Raw genomic sequence first — 18,634 nt, 5'->3', positions numbered from 1 at the left:
ATGAAACCAATACAACAGCCTTGAAATTACACTACAGGATAGCGATGAATCCTGAACACATTAATGCAAAATTCCTTTCTACATTATTTTAGTTGGAGGTGTTAGCCAGTTTGTTTCAAACAGGTTAATATTTTTAAAAAAGAACGGAGGAAGGAATTTAATACACATTCATTCAATATACATCGGCTTGTATCCAGGGCAAAGTTTTAAGCCCACAAAATATCAACAGTGGGAATGGCATGTAACAAAACTGTTCTGAAGAAATCAGTTGTGCCAAGGGTTCAAATATTCACAACACGTTTTACAAGCCACCACCCTGAAGGGTAGATTTTACATTCATTTTTATCCCTTTGTTTACTAGAAATTGCTTTCGTTAAGCTGTATCGATATTTTCCCAAAGCTTTTGGTCTCTGTAAAATACATTCAGACTGCCCTGGCACTTTCTTTGGAGATGGATATAAACAAACTTTATTTGGGACATAACTGGCTCTGGCATTGATTCATGACTTTTTCACTAATTTATGTAAAAACCACAGAGTCTATTTAACAGCTTTCTGCCCTTAATAAAATACCCATACATCAACAAAATGCAAAGTGATCACCAAGTTCAGCATAATTATCAGTATTTAACCCTTGCAGAGTCCAAACGAGCAGACTGAGGCCTGACAAAGTTGGATTGTATCATGCCATAGAAGTGTTTAACATGTGCAAGTTTCCATTTTGACAATTCTTTTCAGTTAAATTTCTTATCCTGCTGTATGTCTTGCTTTTACCATCTTCTCCTTAAAGCTGTGACTCACACTCAGTGTCTTCCCACACATGCTAGCACTTCTCTGCAACAAGAGTGCCTAGGTTTGGATTTGGAGGGAGAGAAGGTCAAGGAGAGAGTGGAAAGAGAAAAAAAAAATCACAGTCGGGTCTGACTCTGGCTGATCTTTTGAGTCATTTTAGGAATGGAAAGGAATTCTAATCCATTTCCCAGCCCACATACTCTGTTCACATTCCTTCTTCCCCAGCAGCAGTCCGTTTACAGATAGCAAACTCAGCATAGAAAGGAGGTTTGCATAGTTCATTAGTGCATCGTGTTATCAGAGAAGCTGGTTATTTACTTTAATATTTCAACTGTATTTGGGCAGTCTCAAATCAGTTCTTCAGATTCAAGTACATCCATTTTATGTGTAGCAATATTAGGGGAGATAACTAGTGATCTGTTTGGATAGTAATGTATTTACCTAAAGTAATACACTCGCTTACAAAAAGTATTGTTAAAAACTGTTTCAAATAATCGATACTTTGGGTGAAATCTTCACAATCTGCCCACAGCGGGTTTGGTGGCAGTTGGGTGCAGAAAATCTAACAGGAACCAAAAAGTTGGAAACTGCTGACAAAGTCATGTTGCAATTTTCCCAATGGTGAGATATTAGCAGGTCGGTTAGCCTGGTGGCACAGACATTATTTGCATTCACTTGTACCTCATAATGCTCAGTGAAACAGCTGCTTGCCAGCATCCCGTCAAGCCTTCCAATCTTGCGGCATGCCAGCAGGAAAACATGTAAACGTCAAATTGTGAATAAATTGCATGCACAAAGTGACCTGCAATTCGCCAAAGACTTTGAGGTGATTGCAACACTGCCATAGTGCCTCCCTGCTCCTGATGCATTGTTCATCATTCTGCCAGATCCTGCCTCCATTTCAATGCTGAGGTTGCCTTCATGGATAGGCACTGATGCTGTTGGATCCATGGAACTGCCTGTGTCACAGTCTCAATTCAGTACTGCATCTGGGGCTGGGGACCACAACAGACTTCTTCTCCCTGCGTGCCACAGAAAACGGCCTTCTTCCCCCTGGGTGTCTTTCTATGCTGTGCAACCCGGACAGCCTCTGCAACAAGGCTCTGACGTTTGACTAGGCATGGAGGGTGAGGTGGTGGGGTGGATGGCAGTTCTGGTGGCCTGAAGACAAGGGTAGGCAATGTCAGAAGAAGGTGATAGCTGGCAGAGGGGCAAGGAGGTGGAAGATGATGATGAACAATGAAAGGCAGAAGGAAGACTTAGGGGAAGGAAACTGGATCCTGACAACACGGTCATAGGGATATCACACCGTTTACTGGAAGGGAACGTATAAAGACTCTAGATGCAGTGAGTAAAGGTCCCAGTGGGACATGGGTGTCTCGCAGGCAATGGCTCCGGGGCGTATGGTTGAATCATGTCACTGACTCCTTATTGAGGTTGTTACCTTTTTCCTTCTGGGTTGCTGACATCCTGCATGATCTGGTGAAAACAGGTGGGCTGGAGAAAATGGAATGAGTTTGCTGGGCTGGCATTTAAATGTGGTGTCAAGACCTTTGAACCTGTCACCAGAGGGGTTGGTGCACAAAACAGCCGACAGCCTACCAGGAGAGTAGGAGGGGAACTTGCCTCAACATAATGACTGGTGTTGAATTTGGCGTGGGTTCCCACCATTCTGGCTAGCAGGACAGACAACATCAGAGCCATCGATCACCATGCTTCATCTCAAATAGGGAGCAGTCCAACCTTGAAGTCTAAATCGAATTTTTAATTTTGGGTTGCTTCACATGGCCATCAAGTCTGCACCGACCACAATCTCACCCAGGCCCTATTCCTGTAATATTTATCCTGCTAGTTCTTTGACACTAGGGGCAAACCAGAGCACCTGGAGCAAACACACGCAGACATGGGGAGAATGTGCAAACTCTACACAGTCAGTGACCTGAGGCTGGAATTGAACCCAGGTCCCTGGGGCTGTGAGGTAGCAGTGCTAACCACTGTCATCGTGACGCACATTTTTCAAGACATCTTGAAGCATTAACAGCCTATGTTGAAGATCATGCAATACTCTGTAGGAAAATTCAGCAGGTCAATTTTCACACAGCAAGATCCAGTAAGAAACAAATTACTCTATTTGTATAATAGTTGATGGAGAAACATTGGCTGAATACTGAACTACTTTCAAGTTTAGTGCTAGTAATTTGAGCAAACAGCCATTTTCACATGCATCAATAATACAGATGAATTTTTAAAATTGGGTTCAGGAGGAATGTTGACTTGGACATCAAAAGAACTTTCTACTATTCTGAAGAAAGTGGCATATGCTCATTAGATGGGCTGAATGGCCTCCTCCTGCCCCCATGTCTTAATAGTCTTATTGTCTTTATGTCCACTTAAACCTCTAAGACGGACAGGCAGGATCCTGTATGATGGCACCTCCAATAACATACAGCACGCTCATTACGGAACTGGAATTTTATAAAGCAGTTATTCTTCAATCTAATATCCTCGTGCTCCTCCTAGCTCTCCCTACATTTCCCCGTAAGTAACCAAACATCTTTAAAAAGCATTACCAAAATGTCTTTCGTATTTTGTTTTATTTAGAATAGTTTATTTGAACATTTGAATCTGCTGGAAAGAGTTAGTCAAGCTGAACGAGTGAGGGGACAGAATTAGTTTAAATGACATATTTGTTGAAGCACACCCAGTTAATTACTAGGTCCGTGACAATGTTAATTCAACTCTCTTGGACTGCTGTGCTCAACATTTTGCAAAATGTTTAAAAAGTCGACAGGAAGGCAAAATGATACAAAAGACAAGGCAAGAATACTGTCTCAATGACAGCATATCCTACTGCAACTTAAAAAGTAATAACTCAGTAGGTACAGATGGCTTTGTGCAGGGATGTCCATGTGGGTGCATACAAGTTTAAACTCATATGCCAGTAATTTGCATTTATTTTAAGCTATTGCTACGATCAGATATCTTTGTTTCAGTTAAGATTTATTTAGATGTAACAATGCTAAAAGCAGCCATTTCAAAATCTCAAACCTCACAAAACTAGACATTGCAGGCACATTTGGCTCAATGGTCCCTTTTCTGTGCTGTAACGATACTGTGAAAACTTAAACAGAGCAAACCAGAAAATAAATCTAAGCTTCAAGGGTCAGGTTACTTGCAGTCAAGGAGAGCATGGTGGTCTTGAACTGTAAAATGGACTCCCTTGGTTTAGCAAATAAACAGCACAGCATTAAGCTATTGTTTTGAGAAAGATAAAATATTGCTGATGTCAGAAATACTCGGCAAGTCTGGTAGCATCTCTGAAGACAGAGAAAAAGTTCCTGACTTATCACAAAGATTACAAGGGGCTTTTTATTGTCAAGTAGAATACCGAGCGTGAGGATCAAGAAAGTATTTTAAACCAGCAAAGGATGATTTTAAAAACTGATAAAGAGAGATAAAAGGGAATGAGAAATAACAAGCCAGAAATATAAACACAGATTGCAACAGCTTCTCCAAATGTGTAAAAAAGGAAGAGAGTAGTGAAAATAAGGGTAGAGACTGAGACAGAAAAAATTGTACTGGACATTAAAGAAGTGGCAGAGATGCTAAACAGATAGTTGTGTCTCTCACCACAGTAGGAGACTCAAAAATACCAGGAAACCATGGATCTGATGAGAGTATGGAACTTCAATTAATATTAGTAAGTAGTACAAGAGAAATTAATAGGATTAAAAGCCAACAAATCACGTGTATTTCCTGGATTCTGGAATGGCCTAAGTGGACTGGTAAATTGTAAATGTAATACTGAGATTCAAGAAAGAAGGGGAAAGAGAGAAAATGGATGGACAGATTAGCTATTTCAATCACTGGGAAATGCTGATAACATGGCACTTCGAAAATCATGAGTGGACAGCATAAACATGGTTTTATGAAAGGAAAAGTGCATTTAATGAATCTTGACAAATAATTATTTGAGGTTGCCACAAGCAGGATAGATAAAGAGGAACCATTGGAAATTTTCTACAGGCATTGACACAATGCCACATAAAATGATTTTTTCACAAGGCAATATTATTGAAGACATGCCCCAGAACTTGCCACGTCCTTAGCCAAGCTGTTCCAGTACAGTTTCAACACTGGCATCTAACCAGCTCTGTGGAAAATTGGTCAGATATGTCCTGTACACCAAACGCAGGACAAATACAATCTGGCCAATTACCTGCCCATCACTCAAGTCTCATGCATCAGTAAAAAGTGATGGAAGAGGTCATCACTTGGTGCTATCAAATGGCACTTCCTTAGCCATAACCTGCACATTGATCTTCAGTTTGGGTTCTGCCAGGGTCACTCAGTTCCGGATCTCATTACAGCCTTGCCTCAAATATGGAGAGAAAAGCTGAATGCCAGAAGCGAAGTGACATCAAGGCAGCATTTGACCGAGTATGGTACCAAAAGTCCCAAACAAAACTTAAGTCAATGAGAGTCCCTGGGGAGGAATCCTCTGCTAGATGAAGTCATGTTTGGCACCAGTGAAAATAGTTGTGATGGTTGGAAGTCAATCATCTCAGTTCCAGGACATCAGTGCACAAATTCCTCAGTGTAGTGTCCAAAGCCCAACTATCTTCAATGACCATCCTTCCATCATAAGGTCAGAAGTGGGGATATTCGCTGACGATCACACAATGTTCAGCATTATTGTGATTCCTCAGATTCTGAAGCAGTCCATGTTGAGGTGCAACAAAACCTGGACAATATCCAGGCTTGGGTTGAAAAGTGGCAAAGAACATTCAAGGCACAAGTGTCAGGCAATTATCATTCCCAACAAGAGATATTCTAACCATCACCCCATGACATTCAATGGCACTACCATTGCTGAATCTCCCACTCTCAATATCCTGGAGGCTTACCATTGACTAGAAACTGAACTGGAATAGTCACACAAATACTGTGGCTACAAGAGCAGCAAGAAGCTTCACAACACCAGGTTAAAGTCCAACAGGTTTATTTGATAGTAAACATTAGTGTTTGGGATAGTGGTGTTTACTATCAAATTTAACCTGGTGTTGTGAGACTTCTTACTGAGTTTACCCCAGTCCAACGCCGGCATCTCCACATCATGGCTACAAGAGCAGGTCAGAGGCTAGACATCCTGTTGTGAGTAACTCACCCTTTGACTGTGCACCATCTACAAGACATTAGTTAGGAGTGTGATGGAATATTCTCCATTTGCCTGGATGAGTGCAGCTCCAACACTCAAGCATTCAACGCCATATAGGATAAGGCAGGCTACTTGATTGACCTCACTTCCATAAACATTCACTCCATCCATCACTGATGCACTATGAAGCAGTGTATACCATCAACAAGGTGCACTGCAGGAATTCACCAAGGTGCTTCAGCAGCACCTTCCAAATCCATAGCTGCTTTGCTGTGGGACGAAGACAGCAGACACATGGGAGAATCACCACCTAAACTTCCCCTCCAAGTCACTCACCATCCATACCTGGGAGCTACATCATCATTTCTTCATAGTCACTGTCAAAACTCCCTTCCTAACAGCACTGTGGGTGTACCTAAACCACATGGACTACAACATTTCAAGAAGAAAGCTCATCACCACCTTCTGTAATGCAATTAGGGATAGACAATAAATTCTGGCCTATCCAGCAATGCTCACATGCTGAATTTAAAAAAGGTAAGGATTCATTGGGATGGAGTAATATATTAACATGAACTGGTTAAAATATTGAAACACAGGGGACCAATAAGGGAGTCATTTTCAATTTGGCAGGTTTTGCTCAAGGGGTGCTGTAAGGCTCAGCAGCGTACAATCTACATCAATGATGGAGCGGAAAGCATCAAGTCCAAAGATGTGCAGGTTGGGTTGACTGGCTATGCTAAATTAACCACAGTATCAGGAGGATTAGCAGGGTAAATATGTGGGGCCTGGGTGGGACTGTGATCAGTGCAGACTCAGTGGGACAAATGGCCTCCTTCTGCATCGTAGGGATTATTCTATGATTCTGTGAAGTGTAATGTACTGAAATTTGTTGGCAATGTAAAGCTAGACAAGAAAATAGGCTCTGAGGTGGGCATCAAAAGTTTGCAAAGGAGTACAGATAGATTAAATAAGTAGGCAAGATGGCATGCAATGTGGGGAAATGAGAGGCTCTTCCCTTTGGTAGGGAGAACAGGAAAACATGCTATTTTTAAAATGGTGAGAGACTATTAAATGTTGGCATTTGAAAGGTTTTGGGTGCATTTGTACTTAAAACACAAAGTTAACAGGTACGTACAGCAAACAATGAGGAAGGTAAATAGAACATAGAATAGTTCAACAAAGGATAGGCCCTTCAGCCCTCGATGTTGTGCCGAGCTTTGTCCGAAACCAAGATCAAGCTATCCCACTCCCTATCATTCTGGTGTGCTCCATGCATCCAATAACCACTTGAAAGTTCCTAAAGTGTCCAACTCTACTATCGCAGCAGACAGTCCATTCCACACCCCAACCACTCTGAGTAAAGAACCTACCTCGGACATCCCTCCTATATCTCCCATCATGAACCTTATAGTTGTGCCTCCTAGTAACAGCTACATCCACCCAAGAAAATAGTCTCTGAACGTCCACTCTATCTATCCCCCTCATCATCTTATAAGCCTCTAGAGCAGAGGAGGATGAGAGACGACCTTATTAAAGAGAAAAGCCCCAGCTCCCTCAACCTTTCCTCATAAGGCCTATCCTACAAACCAGGCAGCATCCTGGTGAATCTCCTCTGCACTCTCTCCAATGCTTCCACATCCTTCTTATAGTAAGGTGAATAAAACTGCACACAATATTCCAAATGTGGTCTCACCAAGGTCCTGTACAGTTGTAGCATAACCCCACGACTCTTAAACTCAAACCCCCTGTTAATAAACACTAACACACTATAGGCTTCTTCATGGCTCTATCCATTTGAGTGGCAACCAGAGATCTGTGGATATGAAGCCCAAGATCTTTCTGTTCCTCCACATTACTCAGAACCCTGCCGCTGACCCTGTAATCCGCATTCAAATTTGTCCTACCAAAATGAATCACCTCGCACTTATCAGGGTTAAACTCCATCTGCCACTTTTTGGCCCAGCTCTGCATCCTGAATGGCATGCTAGCTTTTAATATAAGGAGTTAGAGTACAAGAATAAAGAAGACTTCAGCTCCAACTGTCAGGGCTTTGATGCGACCATGCCTGGAGTACAATACACAATTTTAATAGTCTACAAGGACATCTTGGATTAAATGGGTGCAGTGAAGGCTCGCTATATTGTGATGCTACTGTGCCTTTAAGAAATATATTTTTAGTCAAGTTCTCTGCAGTTTGTAAGTATGCTTTTTTTTGTATCATTGCTGTGATGTCTGTTGAAGGCATGTCATGGGCCTTTTTGTTTATTTTTAATTTGGGCCTAATGCAATGTCCTGGAGTTTTATGAGTTTACGGGCCTTTAGAATTGTGGGAAGATTACTTGACAAGTCACGGTCACGTGGTTCCTTCACACTGGAATCCAAGGATTCACTTTCACTTTTAGTTACAATCTGTTGGATGCCAGTTTGAAAAGCAGTATTTCTGTGTCTCTCTCCCTGCTATTGAGTGTTCTGCTGGCTACTGTTTAATTAGAAGCTGTTTGGACTGCAGAATGGAAGCAGTCTTTCTTATCTCTGGAGGAAACATTTTGCTGTTGGTGGTTTGCTAGCTAGAGGCACCTCAAGGTGCTGGGAATTTCCAAAAGGGAGGAGTCAGAGTTTTAATTCTTGAACCAAAGGACTAATTCACAGCAGGTGTTGCAGTGCTAGAAAATCCAGCAAAATGTGAGCATTCTTATTTTCTGTGCTAAACCTGGGACAGGTGTATGTTTATAAGGAGGTATATATGTTGGAATAGTGCATCTGGTTGTTAAGGTTTATGCACCATCATGGTTGTTTTTATTCTTGTTTGTAATTGGTAAAAGTTACTGCTAATTTTCTATGTGTTAACTATATTCTTAATTAAACATTGTTTGATAAAAGCTCCCTAGTGGGTCATTTGAATCATACCTAAAGTGAAATATCTTATGCTAACCCTATCCAAATTTGAAGTGCAAAACTTACGGTCTAGGTTGACTTCACAAAATACCTTGGAGTTTCTGACCCAGATAACAATACTGACTCCTAGGATGAGGGGGTTGTTCTATGAAGAGAGATGGAATAATCTCTGGAATTAAGAATCAGCAGGCCAAAAGATTCAAAGTAGATGATGAGCAGTTGTTTCTCCTGGTTAGAGACAGGCATAGTCTGAGGATAATGGGTCAGCAATTTTGGACTAGATGAGGAAAAATTCCTTCACTTAGAATTATAATTATTTGTAATTCTCTACTCTAGAGGGCTGGAAATGCTCAGTTGTTGAGTGTGTTCAAGGCTGAGATCAATGGATTTTTGGACTCTGAGAGAATTAAGGAATATAGGGAACATGCAGGCAAGTGGAATTGAAGCTGACAATCAGTCATTATCTGATTGATTGCAGAGCAAGCTCAGGAGGATGTATGATCCACTCCTGTACCTATTTGTTATATTCAAACCAGCTCCTTATTTGCTGACCAAGAAATTCACTTTGCCAGAAAAAGTGAAATACAAGGTTCACCAAGTCACATTCATTTGTTCTTTCATTATACAATTTAAAAAGTATAAATATTTATTTAGATATCATTCTTTTACATAAGAAACATAACCTAACATTTTGTTTGTTCTCGTGTGTTCCAAGCACCCAAATTTTTCATGCAAATCTCTCAACTTTCAATATCTCTACCAGCTCTTCTCTTAACTTTATTCTAATGAAAGGATGCCCAGTTTCTCCCACTCCTCATGTTGACAATTGTCTAAACACAAATGCTCAAAGCTGCTGCCTACCCAATAGTTTATCCTGATTTAATATTACCTAAAATGTCAGCCTTGGATCAGTGGAGGCATTCTCAGCTCTGTATCAGAAATCGTGGTTTCAAGTCCCACTCCAGAGATAATCAAGGCACTCCAGTGTAGCTGCAGGTGCCATCCTTTGGATGAGATCTTAAACTGAGTCTGACCTCTGGGGTATACACAAAAGATCCCATGCTACTAGCTGAAGAGCAGCATAGGTATTCTCCACTTGTGTTGACCCATGTTTGTCCTGCAATTGATATCCCAAAAATGATCGAGTCATTAACTTATTATTGTCTGTGGGACATTACTGTCTGCAAATTAGTTTCGACAGTGTGAAGTTGTTACGTAAATGAATAGTTCTTGCTTTAAAAATCACCCAAAACAAAATAACGGTTAACACTGCTGCTCTGATAGCTCAACCAGTAACATGAGTGAGAAGCTGAGGTATACAGATAAGGAAGGCTCTCAATCTGCGTTAACTCAGTTCTCTAACAATAGCAGTCTCAGTGTCTTTGCTACAGAGGGGACAATTGATCTGATGTTCCAGCTGCTGATCATTATCCAGCAACCCTGGCCCCTGCAACCCCACCCCCTCCTCCGACCCTGGCCTTAAGTGCAATCTGCAGATTTTGGGAGAGGTCAGGATACAGTTTGGATTTGCCAGCACTCAGTATTTAGCTATATTTGTGAACAATAAATAGCATCTTTTAATATTTTTGTGAGACAAGTGATAAAGATAGTAAGAACATAAGAAATAGGAGCAGGAGTAGGCCATCTGGCCCTTCGAGCCTGCCCCGCCATTCAATAAGATCATGGCTGATCTGTCGTGGTAATAAAAATGTTCAAAAAATACTAAACTTACTGCTGCATTCAGAAAAGACAGAAAGGGGTTAACCAAAGCATTTTTTGGGATATATTACAATTCACCGATCATAAACCTGGCAGCTAAATGCTCCCTTATCTGAGCTATTATCTGACATAGACACAACATGGTAACATCCAAAAGCTATCAATTACACTGAAGAAAGTCTGTTTCATCCCTTGCACCACCTTATTACCTATGCTCCAGTGATACGTCAAACAAACCTGTTCAGCTGTTAAGTGCGCACAGTGGTGCTGTTAAAAGCTGGTAGTGAACTCCTTCCATTATGATTATGACCATGAAATATGACAATAAAATGACATGTGCTGGGATCTCAAAAGCCTGCTGCCTGCTGAGCTGAACTCTTGTTTATAACTGTTCAAAGAAGCATATCTCCGGAAAATGTTTACAAAAGGAATCACTCAAAGCTTTAAAGACCCATCTCTCTCTCCTCTCTCCGGCTATAGCCGGAATGAATGCTGCCATTTACTCCGCGCTAAACGGGCAATTGGGAAACAGAAACATCTGCTAGCTTCCCTGAGACTTTTGTTCTCCTTCACGAACAAATTAAAGTATGGCAAACGATCAGTAATTAAATTATCGCATGCATGAGGTGACCTGTGAGTAGTGCAGTCATCTTGAAATTATCAGTCCCCGCACATTTTTTAAGCTGGCTTCAAACTATTTAAATAGACGATGAAATATGGAAAATTAGAATTGCCTCAAAAGTGGCAAGCTGTTTTTGTTTAATGCTCGGGTAGTTAGCTAAACTCCAGTAAATGACTGAAAACCATCAAAATGAATTGTCTGCCCAATGGCACAATCTCAAACAGTGAATTGCTTAATAGTGTATTGTAAAAATGTTATAGACATTTTAAAAAATTTGTTTGTGCAATATTCCTAAGCACATGATTGTGGGTCTTCTTGTGGTGGTGGTGATCCCGCAATGGTGTTTAGTAGTGAATTCCAGGATATTTATCTAGTAATGAAGGAGGAATGGTGATATATGTCCATGTCAGGATAGTGTGAGACTTGCAGGGAAATTTGGTGTTTCCTTACCATTACTGCTCTTGCCCTTCTAACTGATAGAGGTCACAAAGGGGAGCGACACGCTGGCAACATAACCTTGGCGAGTTGCTGCAATTTATCTGATAATCAGTGCAGTATTGAAAGGGATGGATGTTGAATATTTTTAAAGAGCCAACTATTCTCTGCTTTTTCGCTTAACTTGGGGAATCGATAAAACAAAATGAACATTTCCATCAACTCTTGTACACTTTCTAATATCTTCACCTCTATTTGAATTTTGTCCAATTTTCAGCGACAATTCGGATCATTCTTCTGTCCTTTAATTTTTGCTAAGTCCAATTCTGTATCTGTGATAACCCTAACTCTTTCATAGCTCTTTGTGGAAACTAAAGCAATTAAGTATTCCATGGTTCTAAATTTGATTTCAGAACTAACTCTAACCCTGTGGCTTTCTGCTATGGATAGAATAGCCAGGATGCATTTCTACTCGTTGCGGTGTTTTAATTTCAAAGAATTGCTAAACTGTTTGTTTAAACAATTGATTTAGGGAAACAGAGGGTCAGTCAGTTCATTAGTCAGATGCTGGTGCTTTTCTCAAATGTTCACTGTTGACATCAGCAACGTGGTTGGCTCTCAACTTCACTATGAAATGGCCTAGCAAGCCCATCAAACTACTACAGTAAAGTCAAAAAGGAATGAAACAAGACAGATCACCTGGTATCAACCTAGGCACCGGAAATGACAATGGCATACCCAGAGGGAAACCTCGAAAGCTTGTGAGTCTATTATCAAATAAATCGGTTGGACTAAAACCTGGTGTTGTCAGACTTTTTACTGTGTTTACGCCAGTCCAACGCCGGCATACCCACATCATACCCAGCTTTGTCAGACTTCCTTAACAGCAATGTCAGTGTACCTACAGCCGACGGATTGCAGCAGTTCAAGAAGGTGGTTCATCACCTGTTATATATTTAAAAGGCTTGCATGTTTGCTTTGAGAGCTAATCACATGATTTGGTGGTGCTATCATTTGGGTTGAATAGGCTGCTACCTTTAGTGTTGGTTTGCCCTCTGTACAGCCAACAGCTCCATCTTGTTAGTTTGAATCTACATGTGCAAATCACATATTTTCTTTTTGTTAAAACCCACAACCCTCAACATTGGTAGAACATTACAAAAACAAAATGAGACGAGTCGGGATTTTGTTTCATTGAGACTTTGAGAAAATAACATTGAGAAAAGATCTTAAGTAGAACAATAAAAACATGTGGGTCGTCACTCTTGGTATATTAGAAGGCTGGAGAAAAAGGATTAAAGAGAAGGGCCGAGAAGACCAAATAAGAAAAATACTATCTGGGCTTTAAAAGAGGGGGATCTTCCAATCAGAGAGGGTGAGATATTTGGGAAAGATGGTTGCTTTGCTGTATGGCTGGGGCCATTTGAAAAAAAAATCAAGTCAACGGTCTCCAGGGTAAAAAGGGGTCTATTGGGAAGACAGTAAAAAGAAAACTACGCATCTTGAATTGCTTGTCCCTGCAAGAGAAATTGTGGCTCAATTAGAATACATGGGTCTTTTCAATGAAGAAAATGAATCAGAGTTCCAATGCTTAGCGTTTTTTGTGTGTACAAGCAAATAAAATTGCAAATGAGTTGGTCATACCAGCTTTTCTCAATACAATAGGAAGTAAAACCTTCAATTTGTTCCGGAGCTTGATTTATCCAGCAAAGCCAGGAACCAAAACTTAAGATGACGTGACAAGAGCGTTGATCTTTAAAGCCACTGATCGTTACGGAACAGCAAGCATTGCTTAGTTTGTGGCAACCTTAAAAGGGATGACACTAAATTGTGAGTTTGGTGAGTCATTAGAAGACACTATTCCAAGATCAACTAGGTTGTGGTCTCCATATTGAAGGTCTCCAAAGAAGATTGCTGATTGAACATGTTTTGACTTTAAAGACAGCAGTAGAAATTGCAGTGTTGATGGAACTGGCTGCTAAGGAAGCTTCACATTTGGTGCAGGAATGAAGATCTACAAGTTGGATACTGCCCATAAGTCATCAAAAAAGCAACAGGCATGCCACAGACGTGTCAAAATGAGCCATTGAGCGAATCAATGCTAGAGCAAGGATAGTCAATGTAGGAATTGTGGCAAAATGGGTCACATTACAAAGGTTTGTTGAGCTAGACCAGCTTCCCCTGAGAAGAATATTATAAAGGGGCTTTGGGGTAGCGAATTCCACAGATTCACAACCCTTTGGGAGAAGTAGTTTCTCTTCAACTCTGTTTTAAATTTGCTATCCTTTATCCTAAGACCATGACCTCTTGTCCTAGAATGCCCCATAAAGAGGAAGCATCTGTCCACGTCTACTTTATCCATACCTTTTATCCTTTTGTATACCTCAATTTGATCTCTCCTCATTCTTCTAAATTCCAGACAGTCTAGGCCTAAACTGTTCAATCTCTCTTCATATGACAAACCCCTAATCTCTGGAATAAATTTAGTGAACCTCTTCTGAACTGTCTCCAATGCCACTACATCTTTCCTGAAACAAAGGGACCAAAACTGTGCACAATAATCTAGATGTGGCCTCACCAATGCCTTATATAGTTGCAACAATACTTCATTACCCTAATGTTCTACTTCTTTAGCTATAAATGCCAACATTCCAGTCGTTTTCTTTATTATCTGCTGTACTTGCATGCTAGTTTTCTGTGACTCAACAGCGAGGACACTAGATCCCTTTGCACTGGAGCACCTCGAAGTCTCCCCCCATTTACATAAATCGCCTTTCCATTTTTCCAACCAAAATGCATGACCTCACACTTATCCACGTTAAACTGCATCTACCACATTTTGATCCACTCTCTTAACCTACTGATATCCATTTGTAAGGTTCTTATTTCCTCATTGCAACTTACTGTCCCACCTAGTTTTGTGTCATTTGCAAATTTGGCTATAGAGCCTTTTATCCCTGTATCCAAGTCGTGAAGATTATAAACAGCTGGGGCCCAAAGACTGAACCCTGTGGCGCCCCACTAGTTATTCTTGCCATTCAGAAAAAAAATTATCCCGACTCTGTCTTCTGTCCATCAGCCACTCATCTATTCAAGTGAATAAATTACCCCTAATCCCATGTGCTCTAACCTTGTGAATTAACCTTTTGCGCAGCACCTTATCAAAAGCCTCCCGGAAGTCCAAATATACATCTGCAGAACCCCCATTATTCATTTTGCTTGTTACATCTTCAAAGAACTCTAGCAAATTAGTCAAACACGATTTGCCCTTCATAAAACCATGCTGACTGTGATGGATAGCATTTTGACTTTCTAAAACATCCTGGTATTGCTTCCTTGATAATTGATTCCAACACTTTCCCAACAACAGTGTGTGGGTGACAGAACAAAGACAACATGATTGCAAATCCACATGAAATTGGGTCCAAATATTTAAAAAAGATAAATACATACCCAGTGTTTCCCCTGCCCTTTCTTCTTCTACTTCAGAATCTGCTTTCTCTTCAGAGGATGCACATGAGTGAAGAGCAATGAATGCTGGCAGCCAATGCTGGTTGCTGCTACTGCTACTCAATTCTCCACTGGTGATAGAAGAGTTAGTTCTTCTTTCTGTCATTGCTTGTCTAGCTTTCTTCTCCTCCAGCTCTCTACCAAATATTGAGAAAACCATTGTAACTTTAACAAAAAATATAAAATCCAGTAGTCAGACACACAAGATGATACAATTTCATTGGAAAGATTGCCTTTTTAGTAAAATAATCAATTGCTACATATCCCCAACTGCAACATATCTTTGGATTCAAATTGAATGCAGTGCCCATTCGAGAAAGAATAGTTGTGTTAATTATCTTCGCTAGAATCAATAATAGCAAGCATTAAATCCTGATAAACATTTAACCAGTTTGCTAAGTGAATCACAAAATTGAGCAGAATTTCATTGGCTAGATTTAACCAGAAACCATGAATATTTAAAGAAATCCGATACTCAGTAATTAACTGAGAGAACCAGGCCACAACATTTCATGTTTTCATAAATAAAAACAAACTTTAATGCACCCAAGGAAAAAAATAAAGCAAAGCAAGCACCAATCGCCTATCACTATAGCTTATAAAGACTTAAACAAGAAACTCAGGTTCACAGAACTTCAGAAAACACCCTTGGTTTTCAATAGCCAACTGCTATTGTTTCAAAATGCAACCAAACTACAGCTACAACAAGGTTAACTGCCTTTTATTGAAGGGATTCCTGTAGATTTCATCCTTTGGCTTCTAGCTACACAAGTCTTCCAATCGCTTTTCCCCTTTTCAAATTTGCTTTATACTGAATATCATTACCAATTGTAGGCTGTGTGTTGGACAGCATATTTCCCTACTTCAGGTGTAATTCTGGGCTTTATCGCTAGATTTCCAAGGAGTTACATGCTTCATAAGACCCAGAGCTGACAGTTTCAGTCTCAAACAGAAAAATCAACCAATATTTCCTGCTGGATTCACTCCAACTAAATTTACAAAGCTAAACTTGAAACAAATAATTCTTACTAAGCTACACTATCTCCATGACAATGAGAGACACATGGTTTGGTCGCAGTTGGAAATGCAAATTAATCATCTTTTAATTTTAAAGATTTCTTTCATTCTGGGAAATGACGACAAATTAGATCCTTTACTGGAATAAATACAGATGCCACATTTCAAGTTCTTTACTAAGAAAGCTCATCTGCTGTATAAGTTCTTTAACCTTTTGAGTGTAATAAACTCCAAGCTTGTTTTGATTTGCATTTACTTCAGGGATGTTTTCGAAAGTTTCTCTTCCAGAAAACCCAAATTTCTTTATGTATACCTTTAATTCCAAAATCTAGAAACAAATTCTACACATACGAATCATGAACAAGATATTCACAACAAATTTAAACAATTTGCAAACTGTACAGAGTGACTAGAAACATCCACTTGTTAATTCCACTGGAAGAAGCTAACTCAATCATTTCTTTTATATCTTCTCCTCTCTAGATCTTTACCACATGCATCCATTGAAAGGACAAATATGCAACTTGTCTATTTCTCAGTAGCTCTGCCCCTCCCCTAACCACTGGGGATTTCTCAGACTGAAACCTGGGGGTAGCACAAAAATGGTGGAGAACCTTCCCTTCTCTTAACCTCCTAATATTCAGCCTGGTTGAGATTGAGAAATAAACGAATGGAGGAGCATTATAGGTGTAAGATGGATTAATTTTTGTGTTATTAAACAATATTACCTCGCGTTTTGCATTAGTGACCCAGAGGGAAGGAACAGTATGTAAGGTTTCCAAATTGGCCAATGATACGAACATAGAACACAGAACATTACAGCCCTCAATGTTGCACTGATCTGTGAAACCAATCTAAAGCCCATCTAACCTACACTATTCCAAAATCATCCATATGTTTATCCAACGACCATTTAAATGCCCTTAATGTTGGCGAGTCCACTACTGTTGCAGGCAGGGCATTCCACGCTCTTGCTACTGTCTGAGTAAAGAACCTACCTCTGACATTAAAGCCATGTCCCCTCATGCTAGCCATCTCCATCTGAGGAAAAAAGTTCACACTGTCCACTCTATCTAACCCTCTGATCATCTTATATGCTTCTATGAAGTCACCTCTTAACGTTCTTCTCTCTCACAAAAACAGCCTCAAGTCCCTCAGCCTTTCCTCGTAACATCTTCCCACCATACCAGGCAACATCATGGTAAATCTCCTCTGCACCCTTTGCAATGCTTCCAAGTCCTTGCAAAATGCGGCGACCAGAACTGTACGCAATACTTCAAGTGTGGCCTCACCTAGAGTTTTGTACAGCTGCAACATGACCTCATGGCACAATCTCTCTACCAATAAAAGCTAACACAACATACATCTTCTTAACAACCCTATCAGCCTGGGTGCCAACTTTCAGGGACCTATGCATGAAGATAGGTGGAAGGGCATGTTGTGGTGAGGATACTGTGATTTGGCAACAGGATATAGATAGATTGGGTGACTGAGCAAAAACCTGGCAAGTAGAGTTTAATGTGGGAAAATGTGAGGTGACTTTGGCAGGAGTAATCCACGTGAGTGAATTACAGAGGGATCTAGGTGTTCCAGTGCATGAGTCACAAAAAGCTTGCAAGTGAGTCCAAACAAGTCGTTAACAAGGCAAATGGTATTTTGGCCTTTATTGCAAAGAGGTTGGAGTTTAAAAATAGGGAGCACGTGTTGCAATTGGACAGGATGTTGGTGAGGCCTCAACTGGAATACTGCATACAATTTTGGTTCTTTTACCTAAAGAAAGGATATAGTAACACTGGAGGCAGCCCAAAGGAGATTTCCCTGGCTAATTCCCCTGGGGTGAGAGGGTTGTCCTATTAAGAGAGGTTACGTAATCTGGGTCTGTAATCCTTGTATTTTAGAAGATTTTTGGGGTTGGACAGAGAGAGGACATGCCCCCTTTTATTCGTACTCTGCCATTTTTCTTTTGGCTCACATCCAACCCTTGTTGCCCCGTGATGCCTTGCCCTTATATTTTGGCTTGTTGTCTTGTCTCCTGGTGAAGGGTGACCTTATTCAGACATACAAAATCCTGAGGCAGCTTGGTAGGGTAGATGGTGAAATGCTTTCACTAGAGGAAAGATCTTGAACAAGCCAACATAACTACAAAATAAAGTTATTTTATTTTGGTCATTTAAGACTGAGGTGCATAGAAATTTCTTGTTGCAGAGGGTGGTGAATCTCTGGAATTCTCTGTCCCAAAGAATGGTAGAGGCTGTATCATTAGAAAGTAGAGATGGTTAAATATTTGATAGATCAAAGAATAGAGGGCTAGGGGAAATGACACAGAAAACGAGTCGAGGCTGCAACGATTGATAAATGGTCCCTGATCAATCATGTCTGTACAGAAGCAGTGACTTTTATACTATGCAACACATGACACCACGGCAGGACTAGGGACAGGCATCATGGGCCCTGCTGGTTCTCGTTATTCCTCATTCCACCTCT

General features: G+C 40.5%; 1 protein-coding gene across 1 annotated transcript in view; it reads right to left on the bottom strand.

The window, feature by feature from the left end:
• Nucleotides 1–18,634, bottom strand: part of zc3h3 (zinc finger CCCH-type containing 3) — a 276,956-nt gene that overhangs the window by 24,626 nt on the left and 233,696 nt on the right. Inside the window, exon 10 of the mRNA XM_080194548.1 lies at nucleotides 15,077–15,270. Within this exon, the coding sequence (XP_080050674.1) occupies nucleotides 15,077–15,270 (194 nt within the window). The remainder of the gene's footprint in view (nucleotides 1–15,076; nucleotides 15,271–18,634) is intronic.

The sequence above is a fragment of the Carcharhinus amblyrhynchos genome, chromosome 8 (assembly GCF_965287045.1).
Source record: "Carcharhinus amblyrhynchos chromosome 8, sCarAmb.v2.hapA, whole genome shotgun sequence".
In the NCBI taxonomy this organism is placed as follows: domain Eukaryota; kingdom Metazoa; phylum Chordata; class Chondrichthyes; order Carcharhiniformes; family Carcharhinidae; genus Carcharhinus; species Carcharhinus amblyrhynchos.
Note: the sequence above shows the minus strand (reverse complement) of the source record. Positions and strands in the feature narration are given on the sequence as shown.